At 45.1% G+C, this 16,703-nt stretch overlaps 1 protein-coding gene across 3 annotated transcripts in view; it reads left to right on the forward strand.

Moving 5' to 3' along the window:
- The window catches only part of TBC1D1 (TBC1 domain family member 1), a 232,186-nt gene that overhangs the window by 157,020 nt on the left and 58,463 nt on the right, over positions 1–16,703 (forward strand). For 2 of the 3 annotated variants that reach the window (XM_007449405.1, XM_007449403.1), the window contains 3 exons: positions 137–295; positions 1,149–1,268; positions 2,258–2,397. In XM_007449405.1, the coding sequence (XP_007449467.1) occupies positions 137–295; positions 1,149–1,268; positions 2,258–2,397 (419 nt within the window). The remainder of the gene's footprint in view (positions 1–136; positions 296–1,148; positions 1,269–2,257; positions 2,398–16,703) is intronic. The other variant, XM_007449404.1, reaches the window with a different exon arrangement.

The following is a 16,703-nucleotide window of genomic DNA, read 5'->3' on the forward strand; positions in this document are numbered from 1 at the left end:
ATTGGGGCGCAGAAGAGGAGAGCACCCTCTAACTGTGGCAGTTCCTGTTTCCTCCGTGTGTCCTCTGCGTTTCCTGCGCGGTTCCGTGCCCGCCTTTTACTCTAACTCCCCTGCTTTCTCTCTAATTGCTATTTAGTGGGAATCGTCCCCCTGTCAGCGAGTCTGAAGGTGGCTCAGGTCAGTCCTCAGCTGCTCCTCCACCTCGTCTTACCCCCTCCGCCTCCTCGCCCAATTTCTTTAAGTACCTCAAACATAACCCAAGTGGAGAACAGAGTGGCAATGCCGTGCCAAAGAGGTGAGCCACCCGCACGGCAAGTTCAGTGTCGTTCGTCTTCCTGGGATGCTCACACAGAGAGAGTGTGCTGAATGTCCACACAAGGACCCCGGGGCCACCGCTGTGTGTGTGTGTGTGTATATGTGTGTGTGTGTGTGTGTGCGTGCTTGTCTGGTTTGGTTTTCCTATTTTCAGTCTGTCATTTGAATCTAATTAATTTTACTGTTGATTAATTCCCTCAAAATTATTATGAAAACGGTCTTGATGGCAAATTATTTTTTATACACTTATTTTCACATACCCCTGCCCTAGTGTACACACACACACACACACACACACACACACACGTTAACAGCAATGTGTTTGATCATATACATTGCGATTTGTGCCATATCAGAAACTTCCTCATTAATTTAGGAAAATTATTTTTCTGCTTTGGAAGGAAGGAGTCATTTTGGATGATGGACTGAATTTTTTATTGTTGTGGTTTTGTTTTTATTTTGGTCAGAACGCTTAACATGAGATTTACCCTCTCAACACATATTTTGCGTGTTCACAGTATTACTAACTATGGGCAGAGTGTTGTAACTGTAGGCACAATGTTGCACAGCACATCTTTAGAATTTATTCATCTTATGTAACTGGACTGATGTTTGTTAATTAGTTCATTGATTCCATTCATTTAAAATAATAGAATTTTATTGACTGAAATGAAAGTTAAATCTCATTTGTAAACTATTTTTGATTTCTTACCCACTTTAATTTTCTTAGCCTTAGAACTGTAAAATGTTTCTTCTGTTTTGAAGGTTATGTTTTATGCTTTGTGTGTTTGTGTTTCTTTATCCTAAACTCTTTTTTTCAACCACGCTCTCAGCATCTCCTACCGTAATGCCCTGCGGAAAAAACTTCATTCTTCTTCCTCTGTGCCAAATTTTCTAAAATTTCTGGCTCCTGTAGATGAAAATAACACCTCTGACTTTATGAACACAAAAAGGTAGAGTTTAATTTAGATATATCAAGTCTGGGTAGAAGTGTTGATTGTTAGACATATAGGGATTTTTCATCTGTACTTTTGCCATTTAAAAAATCATTTTTGCTAGATCTATTGTATCTTCTTTCTTATAATTTTTCTTGCTGATGATGTGATTTAAAAAAATGTGGAGTCAACCTGCTATCCAGTTTTGACTAGGATTAGTTTATTAATATATTGTTATTTTCAGCAAATTAAAGAAAGTCTTAACCATTGTCTCTAAGTGATAGAAGTGTTTCTGGATAATGAGCATATATGGCTGCCAGTAAATCAGTCAGGATGTTTGATCTCTAAGTTCAGATGATTGTTCAGTTGTTGGTATATATTCAGGTGTAAGTTACAAGGGGTTCCCCAAGTTGTCCCGTGAATAGAAAGGAAATTAGTGATTGTGTTTATGTATATTGAAAACTATATTTCGCAGTTTAAAACATACAGATGTTAAAAGTCATTATTAGCAAGTGACTGCATAATTATTGCCCTTGCTGGTTCTGTGTAATTTAACGTTTTTCTTTTTTCGTTTTTCTTTTTTTGTGATGATCCTTGGATATGCAGGCCTATGCTAAGAAAATCTCCCCTCACACAGACTAGGGGAGATTGTGGCCTGGGTGACAGCGCCCCATTTAGGCCGTTTCTCTTTTCTGAAGTGGCACCAAGAGAGGCCCAGTTGGAAGCCAAGATCCATGGAGTGTAGTTCTTAATATCTTTTACCATGAAAATAAATTAAGGACATGTAACCTGACTCTTTCCATAAAAAGCACCCTGTCAGAAAGCAGTCCTATGGGGGTGTTGCCCCACTGCGAGTTTGATTTGATGCCTGTGATTATCTAGTTATGTTTGCTGGTACAAAGATAATTTATAATTTAGTGCTCTGTTTAAAAAACAACAAAAAGTCAAGCTAAAATACCTGCTTGTATCTCCTCACCAGTCATAAATCAATTGTCTTGTAATTTTAGGGACTTTGAGTCCAAAGCCAGCCATCTTGGTGACGCCAGCGGGACCCCCGTAAAGACACGGAGACACTCATGGAGGCAGCAGATCTTCCTTCGAGTGGCCACCCCGCAGAAAGCCTGCGATTCTCCCAGCAGACACGAAGGTAAGGCCCACCCGCAACGTAAAGCTAGATCCTGGCTCGAGTTTCATCTGTAGCAAAAGCACATTTGGTGGAAGAAGAGGTGAAGTGAGATCTCAAGTCAAAATCATCCCCTGATTTTAAAGTTCCCTGGTTGAGAAGCTCAAATGGCAATGCCTATCACTGTTTCCAGCGGATCTGTTTTCCCTGTCTGCAGCTGAAGTGTAGGTTTCCACCCTACCTCAGCATGGTGTGGTTTTAGAGGTACCTCTATCCCACTGGTCACACCTGTGATGATCTGTGCCTTGTCATTTGCTGTCACTCAATCTGGTGTCACGGGAGGACTGTCTCTCATCCTTCTTTTGTCCCCTAAAGAAATACAGGCAGACCTCAGAGATATTGTGGGTTAGGGTTCCAGACCAGCACAATAAGAATAATATTGCAATAAGGCGAATCACACAAATTTTGTTATTTCCCAGTGCACACATAAAAGTTATGTTTACCCTATAGTATAGACACTGTAATGTAGTCTTTTAAGTGTGCAACAGCATTATGTCTAAAAGAGACATACATACCTTACCTAAAAAAACCTTGATTGCTAAAAAATGCTAACCATCATCTGACAATTCAGGGTTGCCACAGACATTCAGTTTCTAAAGAATGCAGTGTCTTTGAGGTACAGTAGGGCTAACAAGCACAATAAAACAAGGTGTGCCTGTATAGGACGTGCTGAAGTTTATCTTTAGGCCTTTGTGTGTTGAGTTATAACGTAAAAGAGGAGTTTAAATGCAGTTCCTCTGAGTAAAATTAAGATTTTTCTCTGCCCAGTGATACAAACTTTCAACAGTAGATATTTATTTTCCTTAGTGTTCCTTAATCAGAAAACATTTTTTCCTTATAAAAGCACAGCAAAACAGACCTCCAAAGATTACTTGAATTCCTCAGATTGCAAGACTGCACGTAGTGGAGACTCACTCTTGTCCCTCGACACACTTCTTCATGTCTCTTAGGAAGCAGCCAAGGCTAACCCGAGGGTGTTCGGACTAGGTTCCCTGCAGCTGTCTTGGGGGAGGAGGTGCTGTTGGAGGAACCCTCCCTTCCTGCTCCCCTCCCCCCCACTGTTGTTTCTTCTCTCTCCCTCCCCGCCTCTCTCCCCCAGAGTTCTTAATATTTGATTCGGATAATGAGTCCTCTGCCAAACTAAACAAGAGTCTGGTTTGGGCTCAGCTCGCTTTGTGATACAAATCATAGAACTTCATTTGTACTTAGTTCCTTTGGTTATAAAATGGTTACAGTAGTGTTGGCTCTTCACGTCTCATGGAATTACATTAAATGATAAATGTGAAAGTGCTTTGAAAACCTAAAGACACATCACGTGTCAAGTGGTAACATTTTTGTTACTGTTATTGCCTTTGCAGCAGTGGTGTGTTTAGCTTCCTATACCAATGTTCCCTAGCAGGAGCAATGTAAAGGAGCTCTGGCTTTATTCATTCAGTGTGATTAAAAAAATGTTTTTAGTAAATTGAGTTATTTCAGTTTGTATCATTTTAGACACTTTTGTTTTAAAGATTTCATTTTCACGTTGTAGATTGCCTACTAATGTCCAACAGCCAGATAGTGTAACTTAGTTCCCTCCTTTTTAAACTTGTAAAATTCTAAGCCAAAGGGGTTGCTGCAGTAGTGGCTGTAGAAAACAGCAGGCTCGTAAAATGCACAGCTCCGGGTTGGAGCTCTGGCCTCTGAGGAGATGGCTGGTGTCTACAGGCCCCACCCTGGTGCCGCTCTTTTCCCGTACTTCTGGAAGTACACTGAGTTTCTAGACGGGACCCGCACTGGTATCTCCTGGTCGGCGTCTGGGGACCTGAGTCAGAAGATTAGTCGGTGCTGGCCAATGCTCGATTCTCTGGAGAACCCCAGGATAAAATACTCAAGGAGATGGCATTGTGGGTGGCGTGAGACAATGTGATCTTGTGTCACCCCAGCAGGTAGAAAGGGAATGAGGAAGAACGCCATAGTTTGTGTCTGAATTCTCTTTTTAAAAGTTAAGCAGAAAACTTCTCTTTCTAATTGGTTTAGTCTGGGAATATTGTAAGAAATGGATATTTAACTCCAAGTTGCATTGTTATTGATAGTGTTTGCCGTGGACAGGGTTCTTTGGTGAATCCTGGGCCCTTGGACCCAGCTGGGCAGAAGTTTGCAGGGAATGAGATGGGATAAGTTGTTATTGCCCCAGAGGTCAGAGCGCTAAGCAGATCCGTCCGGTATCCGGCGGGCCGGGCGGCATGGTCTCCAGGGAACTGGGAACCCAGGACTTGGTGGGTCCATCTCCCCTGCCGGAAATGGTACTAAAAGTAGTGCCCCAATGTCTGCCTGACAGGCCCCCCAGGATCACCTGCTTGTTGGTAGGAAAGCAGAGAGCTGACCTCTTCATCGTGGTCTGAGGTGGTCATGAAGATGAACTTAAGGAAAGAATTTAGAGCTCATTCAGGGAAACCTCCTCTGAAAGCAGGAGCAGAGTGCCTGCATCCAAATCCCAGCTTTTCCCCTCAGGAGCCGTGATCTGGAACCAGCTGTCTAATTTCTCACCTATGATATAGGATTAATTATGCCTCTTGCCACACTGATTGAGATAGGGGAGCATGATGTTTTTATTGGCATTTTTTTTAAGAATGGAAGAATTCACAAGATTAGAAAGACTTATCAGTGGTGCACACATTTCTGGTATCAAGTCACCTTCCCCGTGTGGAAGTCCTGGTGCTCCCGCCGGAAGCTTCTCTGGCCTCGGCCCCTCTGCAGGGGGTTGCCGTGGAGCCGCTGGCCCGCTCTGTCCTGCTGCTGGAGCCCCGGAGGAGCTGCTGTGCTGATCGGCCAGGGTTTTGATTCTCTGGCGGCCAGTGTGAGCCATGGCCACGCCTGGAATGCTCTTCCACTGATATAACCATGACTAAGTCCCTCACCTGCTTCAGAGTATTGCTGAAAATCACCTTTTCACTAAAGCTGCACTGGCCGCTCTATTTCAAGTGGCACCCCACCCCATCAGAGATTCCTAATCTTATCCTGATTTTTCCCATAGCATTTATCTCTTTGAAACATACTCTAGTTATTTACTTATTCATTATCTCTATCACCAGGTTCCCCAGTCCACAGGCTATATGACTTAAGGGAAGGCAAGTAAGTTGCTCAGATTCTTACAAGCTTAATATTTGGTCCTTAGTGATTTCTCACCTCCCTCCTCCTTCCTCTTCTTCCTGCTTATGTCCTTTCTGCTCTTACTTAAGAAATGCCGCCTGAATTTTTAAATTATGTGGTAGGTACTCTGCGTATGAAAGAGAGAGGTAAGAGAAAATGAAAGCATTTACAACTCTGAATTGGTATAATAATAATAACTTATCATGCCCCTTTTTTTGCCAAGAGCTTTACATGAGTTATTTCCTTTAATCCCCAGTCAACCTTAAGAAGGTCGACATTTTTATTACACCAGTTTCACAGATGAGGGAGCAGAGGCTTGGAGTGGCTGAAGTCACTGTCCCCAAACCACAGAGCTGGTCGGCAGGACCAGAGGTCGTGGGTCTGTGCCTCGCAGTTCCTGGTGAACTGCACATAGGCCCTGCGGGCCTGCTCCCTCCTCTGGAGCCTCCCTGTGTCGGGCGTTTGTTCTCAGTCTATTCCTGTGTCCCCTTGCCAGCCAGGCAGCAACACGTTTCAGAGCATTTTAACATGTGGACTTGCCTTCAGTTAATCGTACCCCTCCCTGCATGTTAGCACTGGGACTGGAGTGTGCCGGGGAGGGAGGTTGATTTCTTAACGTCTGTCTAAATTTTCTCCTCCCAAATCAGACATCTTCATTCTCTGCCACTGTTTGCTTCCCATCCTTAGGGCGCAGAGAGCAGCACCTTCCACAGTGGTCTGGGACCACTTGGACCAACATGCTTTCTGCATGTTCCCCTCCAGCTGTGAGACCTCCAGATCCTCAGGCAGCTGAGGGTCCCAGAGGTCCCTGCGTCAGCCAGGCTGTCCCAGGCAGAGACTGTGCTGCTAGAGGCGGCTCTAGGCCTCTTTGCGGCTCTGCCTCAGGGGTGGGACCCATGGGCGGCCCAGGTGTCTGCAGCTGGTGGCATGAGGGACTTAAAAGTCTACTTGTAAGGAACACTTCAGCAGTTCCTTTAAAAGTTTAAGGAACTTTTAAAATGTTCCAGGTACTCAGAGTGGCTCTTTGTGGCTACTTTGCATTTGTATTCTGGCACTGCAAACTTCAGTGAAACAGGTCTAACCTTTCTTCAGGGTAAAAAAGTGAGACAGGGATATTTGTACTGTCCCATCCATTTCATCCTCTTTGGAAAAAACTAATACAGGAAACTGGAAATTTAAAAACCATGGTGTTTGCAGAGCTGTAAGGATACAAGGGAAGGAGAAATAGAATTTTCTGTAATTTGGGGGTTCTGGTTTTCATAGATGGGCTAAATTCTAGAGAGAAACGTCTAAGTGAGTAGGGAGTGTGACTCCAATTAAGTATAGTGTGAAAGAGAGGAAAGTCCAAAGCCAGGCAGTGTGGACAGAAATGGAGAGATGAGACTGCACAGATACTGTCTCAGAGTCAGCTTGTCCCTTCCTCAGGGGTGTGTGGCTTTCTCTGTGCACAATCCCTGTGAAATAATTGAGCTGTAAGAATCTGAATCGCATGTTTTGGAGACCTAACTGGTAGGCAGTTAATTTCCATTTAGAAATTTACTTACAAATGTTCAATAGAACAAGCACAGTCATTCCCCAATCCCAGGCTGTTTTGTTTGTTTGTTTGTTTTAACTCAACAGAGACCAGTTGGCCTCTTCTAGGGATTCCCACTTGAAGTTAGTTTACCAGAGTCTAGCAGGGTGGTTTCCATTGTGACCCTTGGAGAAAGGCGGGTGTCTGCTTCTCAGCTGGTAGGTCAGGTGTACAGCATCACCGCATCACTGGGGAACTCTGTGATCAGTAGGGCAAGCACCAGTTTGTGCTTGGAGACTTGGCAAAAGGCAAGTTTATCTTTGTGATGAAACAAACATAAGTAGATCGTAAAGTAGAATACTAAGAGTTTCATGGTGGTTTAAATTTAAAGCAGCGTCTTCAGTGATGCTTTAAGTTTGTGGCCACTTACGACTGGTGCCCCAGAAACCCCAGGGAAAGGCATTCTCTCTCCTTTGTGTTACCGGTTCTTTGGGTGAAAGGTTTGTGAGAGACTGACTGTGTGAAAGGTACGTACTTGGTAAACTATAAACTCGACAGAGGGTGGTGTTATGGGGGTTCAGTTAAATCTGTCACAGGGCAGAGCCCTGAAGGTCGGGTGTGTTTGAGACTGCATTTGTAGAGCGGGCTGCGGGCAGACGTTATTGTTCCTGATAACCGCCCTTTGTCACTTTCAAGCCTTCCCACTGTTGATCCCCACCACAGGCCTGCTCTGAAGGTAAAGGCAGTAGAGGTACGCTCATCCCTCAGATGGAGAGTGAACACACCTGTAGATTAAACGGCTTTCTCCGGATCCTGATCTAGAGCAGGACTTCACAAACTGCTGTGGGCTCAGAGTCCTCTGGCGATCTTGATAAAGGCAGATTCTGGTGCTGTGGGTCTGGGTGGGTCCAGATGGTCTCCGTTTCTGACAAGCTCCCCAGTGATGCTGATGATACTGGTCCACTATGAGTGGCAAGGGCTTAGAATGAGTGACCATGGTCCATCCAGCCCAGACCATCTAGTCCTAGGTTTAGGACTCCTGTGTGTCTCTCTGCTGTTGTAGATAACCTAAGGCGTCACCCGTGTGTGTCAGACCTCAAATAAATCTGGGTCGTCAGTGACATTTTTTGAGAGGATTTGTGCTGCCTCGAGAAGCCAAGAGTTGGTCTGCTGGGGAAAATGCAGGGATACAAAACGCATGGCAAAAGGGATAAATAAGAATCCGACAGTGTGCCGAGTGAAACCAAACATCTGGCCTCTGCCTCGTTCCTGCCGCTTTATTTTTTAGGGAAGCTCTGTCTCCTGGGTGGCAGAGGGGCACAGAGAGTGTGCAGGTGTTTGTTTTCTTAGCTGTGGGCTCAGACCTAATTGTCAGGCCTGCAAAAAATGCTGAAAATCAACTTCTGACTTAGATGTTTGGTAGTAGAAATACTCCACAGTTTTTCTTCGTAGTGTTTCATACAAAAAATAATTCTTTGTTGTTAAGAAATAATTTTTTAGGTAACTCCCAACTGTGGAATGGGGGAAAATTCTTTTACTTACCTCTGTGCCAAGGAACAATTTTAGTCTTGGTCTAATGCCTTTCATTTAAGCATTTCAGATTACGTTGTGCATTTACCGATTTTGCCAACAATAGGAGCATTCAGGCTTTACGTGTCTTGTTTAAAAAAGGAAAACCCATCTAATATAGATAAGATTTATTGATTTGAAACCCATTGTATAAGTAAATAGTCCAGTGAAACTAAAGTTCAAAGGGTTTTTGTGTTGAGTATAGCTGTGTCAATATGCCTAATTTATGATACAGTTAAGTCGATTGGATTAGATATTAGATGTAAATAGTAATGGCAAAACCAAGGAAATATAACCTGAATCTTTATAATGACTATTTTATATTATTGTGAAGAATGTAGAAACTGCTGTGTGACTATGATTTATTTGTATTGTTCATGGCCAAATTTTCAAAAATTTATATACCATTGGGAAATTTTAATGGATGGTATAAGCAGAATAGCTGCAAGTAGGACTTTACTGGAGCCTGTAAGCATCACAGTGACATCTGATCCCTGGTTCTCAGCGTTCACTGTGTATCAGTCACGTGGGGAGACTTATAATATGGGCGGGCTGCACCTGCCCCTCTGCTATCACTGTGTCAGGAGGGTGGGGATGGGCCTGAGCTTGAACTCTTCTTTCTTTTTAAACCCACCCAAAACATTCTGATTGTGACCCTGAGTGAAACGTTGGATGTCAGAGGGTGACTTGAGGCACTGTCACCACTTGGTGGCAATGTTGCTCCCTGTGTCTTGATCACCCTCCGTTCTTTTTCCAATCCCAGAAAAGTGTGCTTTCTTTTTTTCCATTGTTTTTGGTTTTGGTCTTCTTTTGGTTATAGTATGTACCTTCCTCGCTCATTTGCAACTTAATTGAATGGGGAGAGCTACCTTCTGAAATCAGGATGTTTTTCTTTCTTTTTCTACAAGGTTTTAGGGAGTGGGCAAAATAAGGAAGAAAAACACGGTCTCTGATTGCCAGATACATGACTTTTTAAGATTGTTCTTAACTTACTTTCCATATAACTTTGCTTTTCTGTGGCCAAGAAAGACCAGGTTCAAGATAAAGTATTGCAAGCCAGGGATTGATTGTTCATGGATTTCAGTAGTTTGAAGCTACTAGCTTTTTCTCCTTTATTGTGCTTCTTGGCGCGTCATTACTGATGGGGAAGCCACAGGGAATGGCAAGATTCTACCTCAGTTTGCTGTTTGTGTGCCTGGTAACAGTTGTAAATTAGCATTGATCGAGCCTTTCCTAATAAACCATTGGCATTTAAACAGTCAGTCCCTTACGCTTTGTGCAGAGGCTGGGGTCAAGGGTTGATGGTGATACAGAGATGAAATTTTAACCTCTGCTGTTGGTAGGAAGGCTGCAGGGGCTGAGGGCCGAGAGCTTGGGCACTGGAGGTTCTGGAGCCCAAAGGCCTGGGTGTGAATCCTGCTTATGGCACCCTGGCTGGCAGGGAATTCCTCCTCAGGGCTCATCTAACTCCAGAGCCTGTGCGCCTGGGGGATTAGAGTCCAAAATCGAAGATCTAGATTTGTCACCCTTGAACTGTAATCTGTAGAGACTGGGGCAAAGCCACTGAAGTTTGTAAAGCAAGGAAATGAATGGTAGGTAGTTTGAAACTATTCTCAGGGGGATAGAATCTGTAGACATAGCTGAACTTGAAGCAGTCTCAAAATCGGGACAGGACTAGGGTGAGGCAAGCAGGCACCCTGAGTGCAAAATTTAAGGAGGCACTCAAATTTTAGGGCCCTGCAAGTATGGACCCTTCACTTACATGGCCCTGAGAATGATGGTACCCTACAGCCTGGACAGCACTGCCAGGGGAGCGTAGGTTAACTCAAAGGAGGAGTCCTTGGCAGGAAGGCTCGTGTTTTGTTTTAAAAAACAGCCTTTATTGAGCTAAAATTCACGTATTATACAATTCACCCGTTTAAAGTATACAGTGAATTTTTCTGTATTTACACGGTTATGGAACCATAACCACAATCTAATTTTAAAATATTTTTGTCCCCCAGAAAGAAACCCATAGCTGTCACTTCCCAAAACCAACCCCCCTCCCCCCAAACCCTAGACAACCACTAATCATCTTTCTGTCTCTATAGATTTGCCTATTCTGGACATTTTATATAAACGCAATCACGTGATATGTGGTTCCATGAGTGGGGCTGCTTTCGCTTAGCCTAATGTTTCCAAGGTTCATCGTGTTGTAGCACGTATCAGTGCTTCATTCCTTTTTATTGTCAATCAATACTCCGTTGTATGGATAGACCTCAAATATAGTCATTTACCAGTCGATGGACATTTGGGTTGTTTCCACCTCTTGGCCGTTTCTGAATAGTGCTGCTGCGAACTTTCATTTACACGGTTTTGTGTGGTCGTGTGCTAAGAAAGGGTTTTAAGGGTGAGTGTGGAACCTCGTTCTCTGGGGGGCTTTGAGTTGCCACCCGTGATTCTGCCCATGGGGACGGTTAGGCCAGTGGGGGTGGGTGAGCCTCCCTGCTGCTGGCCGCGTTTGCCTTTCTTCCCCTCTAGGCTGAGAGGGCGAGTGCGGGGGATTTTGGTGTTTCCCCCAGAAGCTCCTGGGAAGGCGAGGGCTGGGGAACCTCTGTCAGGGCTTCCACAGCTCTCCCATTCTGGGAGGCGGGGGAGATAGTTCCAGGGCCGCAGGTTAGTGACACTGGCCCAGGGCTACATTTCTTTCAGCTGTTCTCAGAACTGTGTGCCCAGAACCCCCTGGAGAACTTGTGGAAACACAGATTGTTGTTCCTCATCCCTAAAGCTTCCGATTCTGAATTCGTGGTGGAGCCTGAGAATGTGCAGTGCTTACAAGTTCCCAGATGATGCTGACACTGCAGATTTGGGGACCACACTTTGAGGTCCTCTGAATTTCTTAAGCTGATGGGCAAGGAAGGGTACGTCCTATTCTGATTTAAACTCCAGCCAAAAAAGCCCTGAGTGGTTGTTAGTAAAAAAAAACAAAAAAAAAAAGATTGAAAATTAGAAATGTGTTTTATGGCAGATTATGAAACAGCCTACAAATTCTATCTTCTTTGCAGTAAAAGTAACTGAACATTAATAATAGCCATTGTCATTATCCTTATCATGTATTGAGCATTTAGTGTTTGCACTTTCACAGTTGGCTGATAATCCTCACATCAGCTCCATGCAGTTGGTACTGTGCCCATTATTTTGGAGAGGAGACTAGAAATATTGAATAACGTGCCCATAGTTATTCACAGTTATCCCACAGCACCTAGTTCACACAGTTACTTTTCCAGTCAGGTCAGTTCTGCTCTAGATCCAGCAGCTTAGTCACAGTAATGAGCTGTTGACAGTTTTAGGAATAAATTATCAGGAGTTTTGACTGGTTTACTCACTTAAGTTAGTGTTTGTGTGGTGATAAGCTGCGTTAGAGTGAAAAAACAATTCTTACGTTGGAAGTGTTCTAGAATTAAATGTTAACTCCTGCTAACATAACACATGTTTGGGGCATTATTTACTGGTAATTCTAATTTTTTAAAGACAGAATTAGAATCTTCCTAGTTGAATGGTTTCTGTTAAATTCATTCATTTAAATGAAAAATGTACTGTGCCTCCTGGAGGGGCAAGGCCAGGCGTTGCACCGGATGTGAGCAAGCGGCCCCAGAATTACAGCTGCTGGCACACTCAGCGCCCTCGTGGTTTTGTAAAATCCGTAGATAAAGCAAAGGGACACATTAAACTGCTTTCTGAATGGATGTTTTTCCGAGTAAATGTGTTTTATCACTTTCATATAAATGAAAATATTTGCAGAATGAGTACTAACAAGATTTTAAACATCATTTACCAAAGTAGGAATAATGTGATTATGGTCTTATAGAATTCTGAAAATAACTTGTAGTCCCAAGTATGCATTTTATACCGGAGAGAATAATGGGTTTTCCACAGTAAGTCTGAGTATTGTGCTTCATTTCCTCTCCCTCTCCAGGTGTGTTAGCTTGAGAACTTTTTTTTAAAATAAATTTATTTATTTTATTTATTTATTTTTGGCTGTGTTGGGTCTTTGTTGCTGTGAGAGGGCTTTCTCTGGTTGTGGTGAGCGGGGCTACTCTTCGTTGCGGTGCGCGGACTTCTCACTGCGGTGGCTTCTCTTGTTGCCGAGCACGGGCTCTAGGCACGTGGGCTTCAGTAATTGTGGCACGTGGGCTCAGTAGTTGTGGCATGCAGGCTCAGTAGTTGTGGCTCGCGGGCTCTAGAGCGCAGGCTCAGTAGTTGTGGCGCACGGGCTTTGTTGCTCCGCAGCATGTGGGATCTTCCCGGACCAGGGATCAAACCCGTGTCCCCTGCATTGGCAGGCGGATTCTTAATCACTGCACCACCAGGGCAGCCCTGCTTGAGAACCTTTGATTAAGGACAGCTCTGGCAATGAGAGGTTACAGCCTTACCTCTGCGGTTTGGTTTTTGGAATTGTCTTTTGCGGCAGCACCTTCCCCAGTTGCCAAGGCGAGGTTTTTCTTTCTTCCTGTTAGCACCAGCCTTGTCTCCTGCCAAGCCTTGTGTTGGGGGCGGGATATAGAAACAGTGGGCTTTTTCTGCCCTGCAAGGCTCATTAGATTGTGGAGCTTAGATTAGAGGCCATAGGCGGGGATACCTGCCTTAACAAAGGGGTATTTCTTCTATCCCTGCTAAATGGCTATTGTGGTTTGAGTTCATCATTCTGCCTGAGAGAAAATCTGTGCGCCACATCCTGGAAGTTTTCTTCCATTGTCCTTAACGCTCCTGTCTCAGTCACACCTGGTATATGTCCCAGCGTACAGCAGGCTACATACCGTTAGACCAGATGTTCTACCAGCACATGGCAAAGTCACCGGGTTTCCATTCATTTGCCTAATTTCCTCTGTGCGGCCCCTTCCACCTTTTTCAGCGCCTCACTTCCAGATACCAGATTTTTGGCATCATTTAGAGATTGTGTCTGACTGAATGTACTGGAAATCCTGCCACACTGGTGTAACCGGAGAGGGATTAGTTTTTCTCACATAACAAGAAGTCTGGATGATGATAAGGCAAGGTCATTCAATGGCCCCGTGATGTCCCCAGTGAGCTGGGGTCCTTTTTACTTTTCTGTTTCATCCTCTTGGATGCTTCCTGCTCACAACATGGCTGCTTCACCTTCAGCTTCCCCTACAGCTCTGAGCAGAATGACGGAGGAAGCAACAAGGAGTGGGGGGTGGGGGGGGGTGGGTGACCCCTCTACACCAAGAGAGCGAACTGTTGCAAGAAGTCCCTAGACGAGCATTACTTGTGTCTCATCATCCGGAACTCTGTCACCTGGTCACTCATGGCTGAGGGGAGGCTGGGTGACACTGTTTCTTGGCTGAGCACACGGCCACCTTGTACGAGGGGTGCCCAGCCGTGGGGATGAAGGGGAGAATGGGAGTGGGGCGGGGCCCAGGGGCTGCAGCCCTGCCCAGGCAGAGTGTCTCTCCGCCCCTGTGCTGCTTCCCTTTGCCCAGAAAGCTTCTCCCCTCTACACCCAGCCCAGCACACTCTAGCACTGACGGACTCCTTATCTTTCAGCCCACTTCCCTGTCATTTCTTCCTCCTTTCTCTCGGGCGTGGTCAGCCTCTCCATTCCCGATGTTCCTTAGGGTTTTCGTTTGTCCCTGTTGGACCACTGCTGCTTTGTCTTGCGGTTCTTTGTCCTGACCTTCAGATCTGTACCGTCTAACATGGGTAGCCACTAGCTACCTAGAGCTATTTAAACTCAAATGTGAAAATTCAGTTCCACGCCCTGAACTCATTTCAGGTGCTCAAGAGCCATGTGTGGCTGGTTGGCTGCGTGTTGGAGAGCACAGCTCTGGGCCATTCCCCTCATTCGTGTTCTCCTGGACACGCTGCTCTGGGTGGTGAGCTCTCTGAGGTCCCCCTTCGTCCTGACTCGACTCAGGATCACAAGCACAGCACATTGCAGGTGGCGCTTGTGCTGTGTTCCCTCCTAACCGAAGTGGTGGACTCTGGGCAGAGGCAAGGTATTCTGTGACCCACCTGGCTTCTAAAATGATCGCTACTGGATATGTACAAGGTGAGTCCACTGCTTTCGAGGAATCCTAAAAGTAACTGGGAACTTTGAAAGTTATCTGTTCCACATTCCTTATTTTACAGATGAAGAAACTGAAGCTCAGAGAGAGAAGGGGACCTGCTTAAGGTCAAACAGGTAGTCAGTGGTAGAATGAACTAGAATTGTGGTTCTCTTCCCATTAAACCAGACCTGATCGAGTATCACCAACCTGTTTGTTTTCCCTAATTAAGTTCTAGTCTTGCTTATTCAGCCAGTTTCCAGCTTCTTGAGAGAGGAAGTTGTTTCTTGCTCTTGGCTGTCCTCAAATGCCCACCGCATATAGGCAGTGCTCAGAGGATGCTCAGGAGACAGGTGAGCATCAGCCTGCCTTAGTCAGTCAATGATCACTTAGTTGCAGGAATCAGAATATGACTCAAGCAAGCTTAATCAGAAGGAGGCTCATAAAATTCAAGACAAGAGCAAGAGTCAGGAACTGGGACGTTGTCAGAAACCCAGGAAGTCTCTCTGGCTCCCTTGCTTTTGTATCCTGTAGTTTTTCTTTTTTCTTTTTTTTTCCCCCGGTCTCCTCTTCCTCCTGCACACCAGCCTTCCCAGCTTGCTCATCGTTGTATGCAGTCTGCCAGCCCCCGGGTCCGTATGATCTTTTAGTTCCAGAGGCATCCAGTTACCTGTACCTGACTGCCGGGTTTTTGGGAGCTGATTGGCCCAAGTCATGCTAGCTCATCCAGGGAGGGATGGGAGAAGCGTGGTACCAGCGTGGCAGTGGGGACCCACCCAAGATATTATCTGGGGTGTGAGGGGGAGAGGAGCAGGGCTAGTGCTGGGAAGAAAGGGCATAGCCTCCGGCCACCACAAGTCAGTGTGTTCTCCTTACGTATATTGCTGACCAACCAAAGGCAGAACCAGGAGAAGGAAAGTAACCGCGGCTTACAAGCTCTTTAACAGTTGGTGGTTATCCAAAAGTAGGTGAAAATGTGTATGGGCAAGTATGTATGTAAACTTCTTATTACCAGGAGTACTTGGATAGAAGCTGAGTGACCCGTTAAAGATTCCTCTGCTGGGAATGAAGCTCGATTGATACATTTACCCAGTAACAAGAATTTGGAATTCTTAGAGCAAGGAGATGTCACGCAGCTCAGCAGCCAGAGGTGGTCACGATCCCTGGAGGAGGAAAGTTCGGCCACTCTGGGCTTCCCGTGGACCCAGGGCACAGCCGTGTGTGGGTGTGAGCTGGCCTCGGGGCCCTGTCACACGCCTGTGTCTGCTTCGCTCTTGCCCGACCGCTGCACGCGCTGGGAGCCCATTTCCGAAACCCATTTCCAGCTCCGTGAGTCAGGGACGCTGTCTTGTTACGGTTCTGCGACCTGGCACAGGACTTGGTTTATAGATGGTGCTTGGTTTCTGTTGGGGGCGGGGGTATATGATTTTGGAATGTTAACCAAACATGGGTATTCTGTTGTTAACTACTCAGACTGTACTGTGTAAAAAATAACATATACCTGGAAAAAAATACAGAGAAAACATATTGATATTCTACAGAAGTTTTGATGAGTTGTAGTCAGAGGTGGTATTTTCCTGTTTCTCTTTTTCAGTTTTACAATGTAGTTACATTTTGATAGTAGGAAAAACTGTTTTTCATTAAGAAACATTCAGTACATGTTTAGGCTTATGGAGGTTAAAATGGAAGCACATTTCTGTCACAAATCATGATGCTACCGGGTATTCAGATTTATTGGAAATGAACCCAGTTGTAAAATCACTTCTCTTTTGTGGGCTTAAACTACAGGTGATCACTTGGTGATTCCCACTTCTTCTGTTGAATTATTAAACTTGGCATGACCAGTAATTTGAGCTGTGAAAATGACAGCTTTAGTTTGCAGAAATCAAGCCTAAAGGTTAGAGATACAAGGTCTTCGTTTGAAGCGTTCTCCTGCTTGGCCTCCCCGTCACTGCTGTTACCTGTCTCAAAAACCTTTGCTCCCAGGGGCCACTTACCACCTGCTTACCCGCCCT

The sequence above is a fragment of the Lipotes vexillifer genome, unplaced genomic scaffold (assembly GCF_000442215.2).
Source record: "Lipotes vexillifer unplaced genomic scaffold, Lipotes_vexillifer_v1.1 scaffold153, whole genome shotgun sequence".
Classification (NCBI taxonomy): Eukaryota; Metazoa; Chordata; class Mammalia; order Artiodactyla; family Lipotidae; genus Lipotes; species Lipotes vexillifer.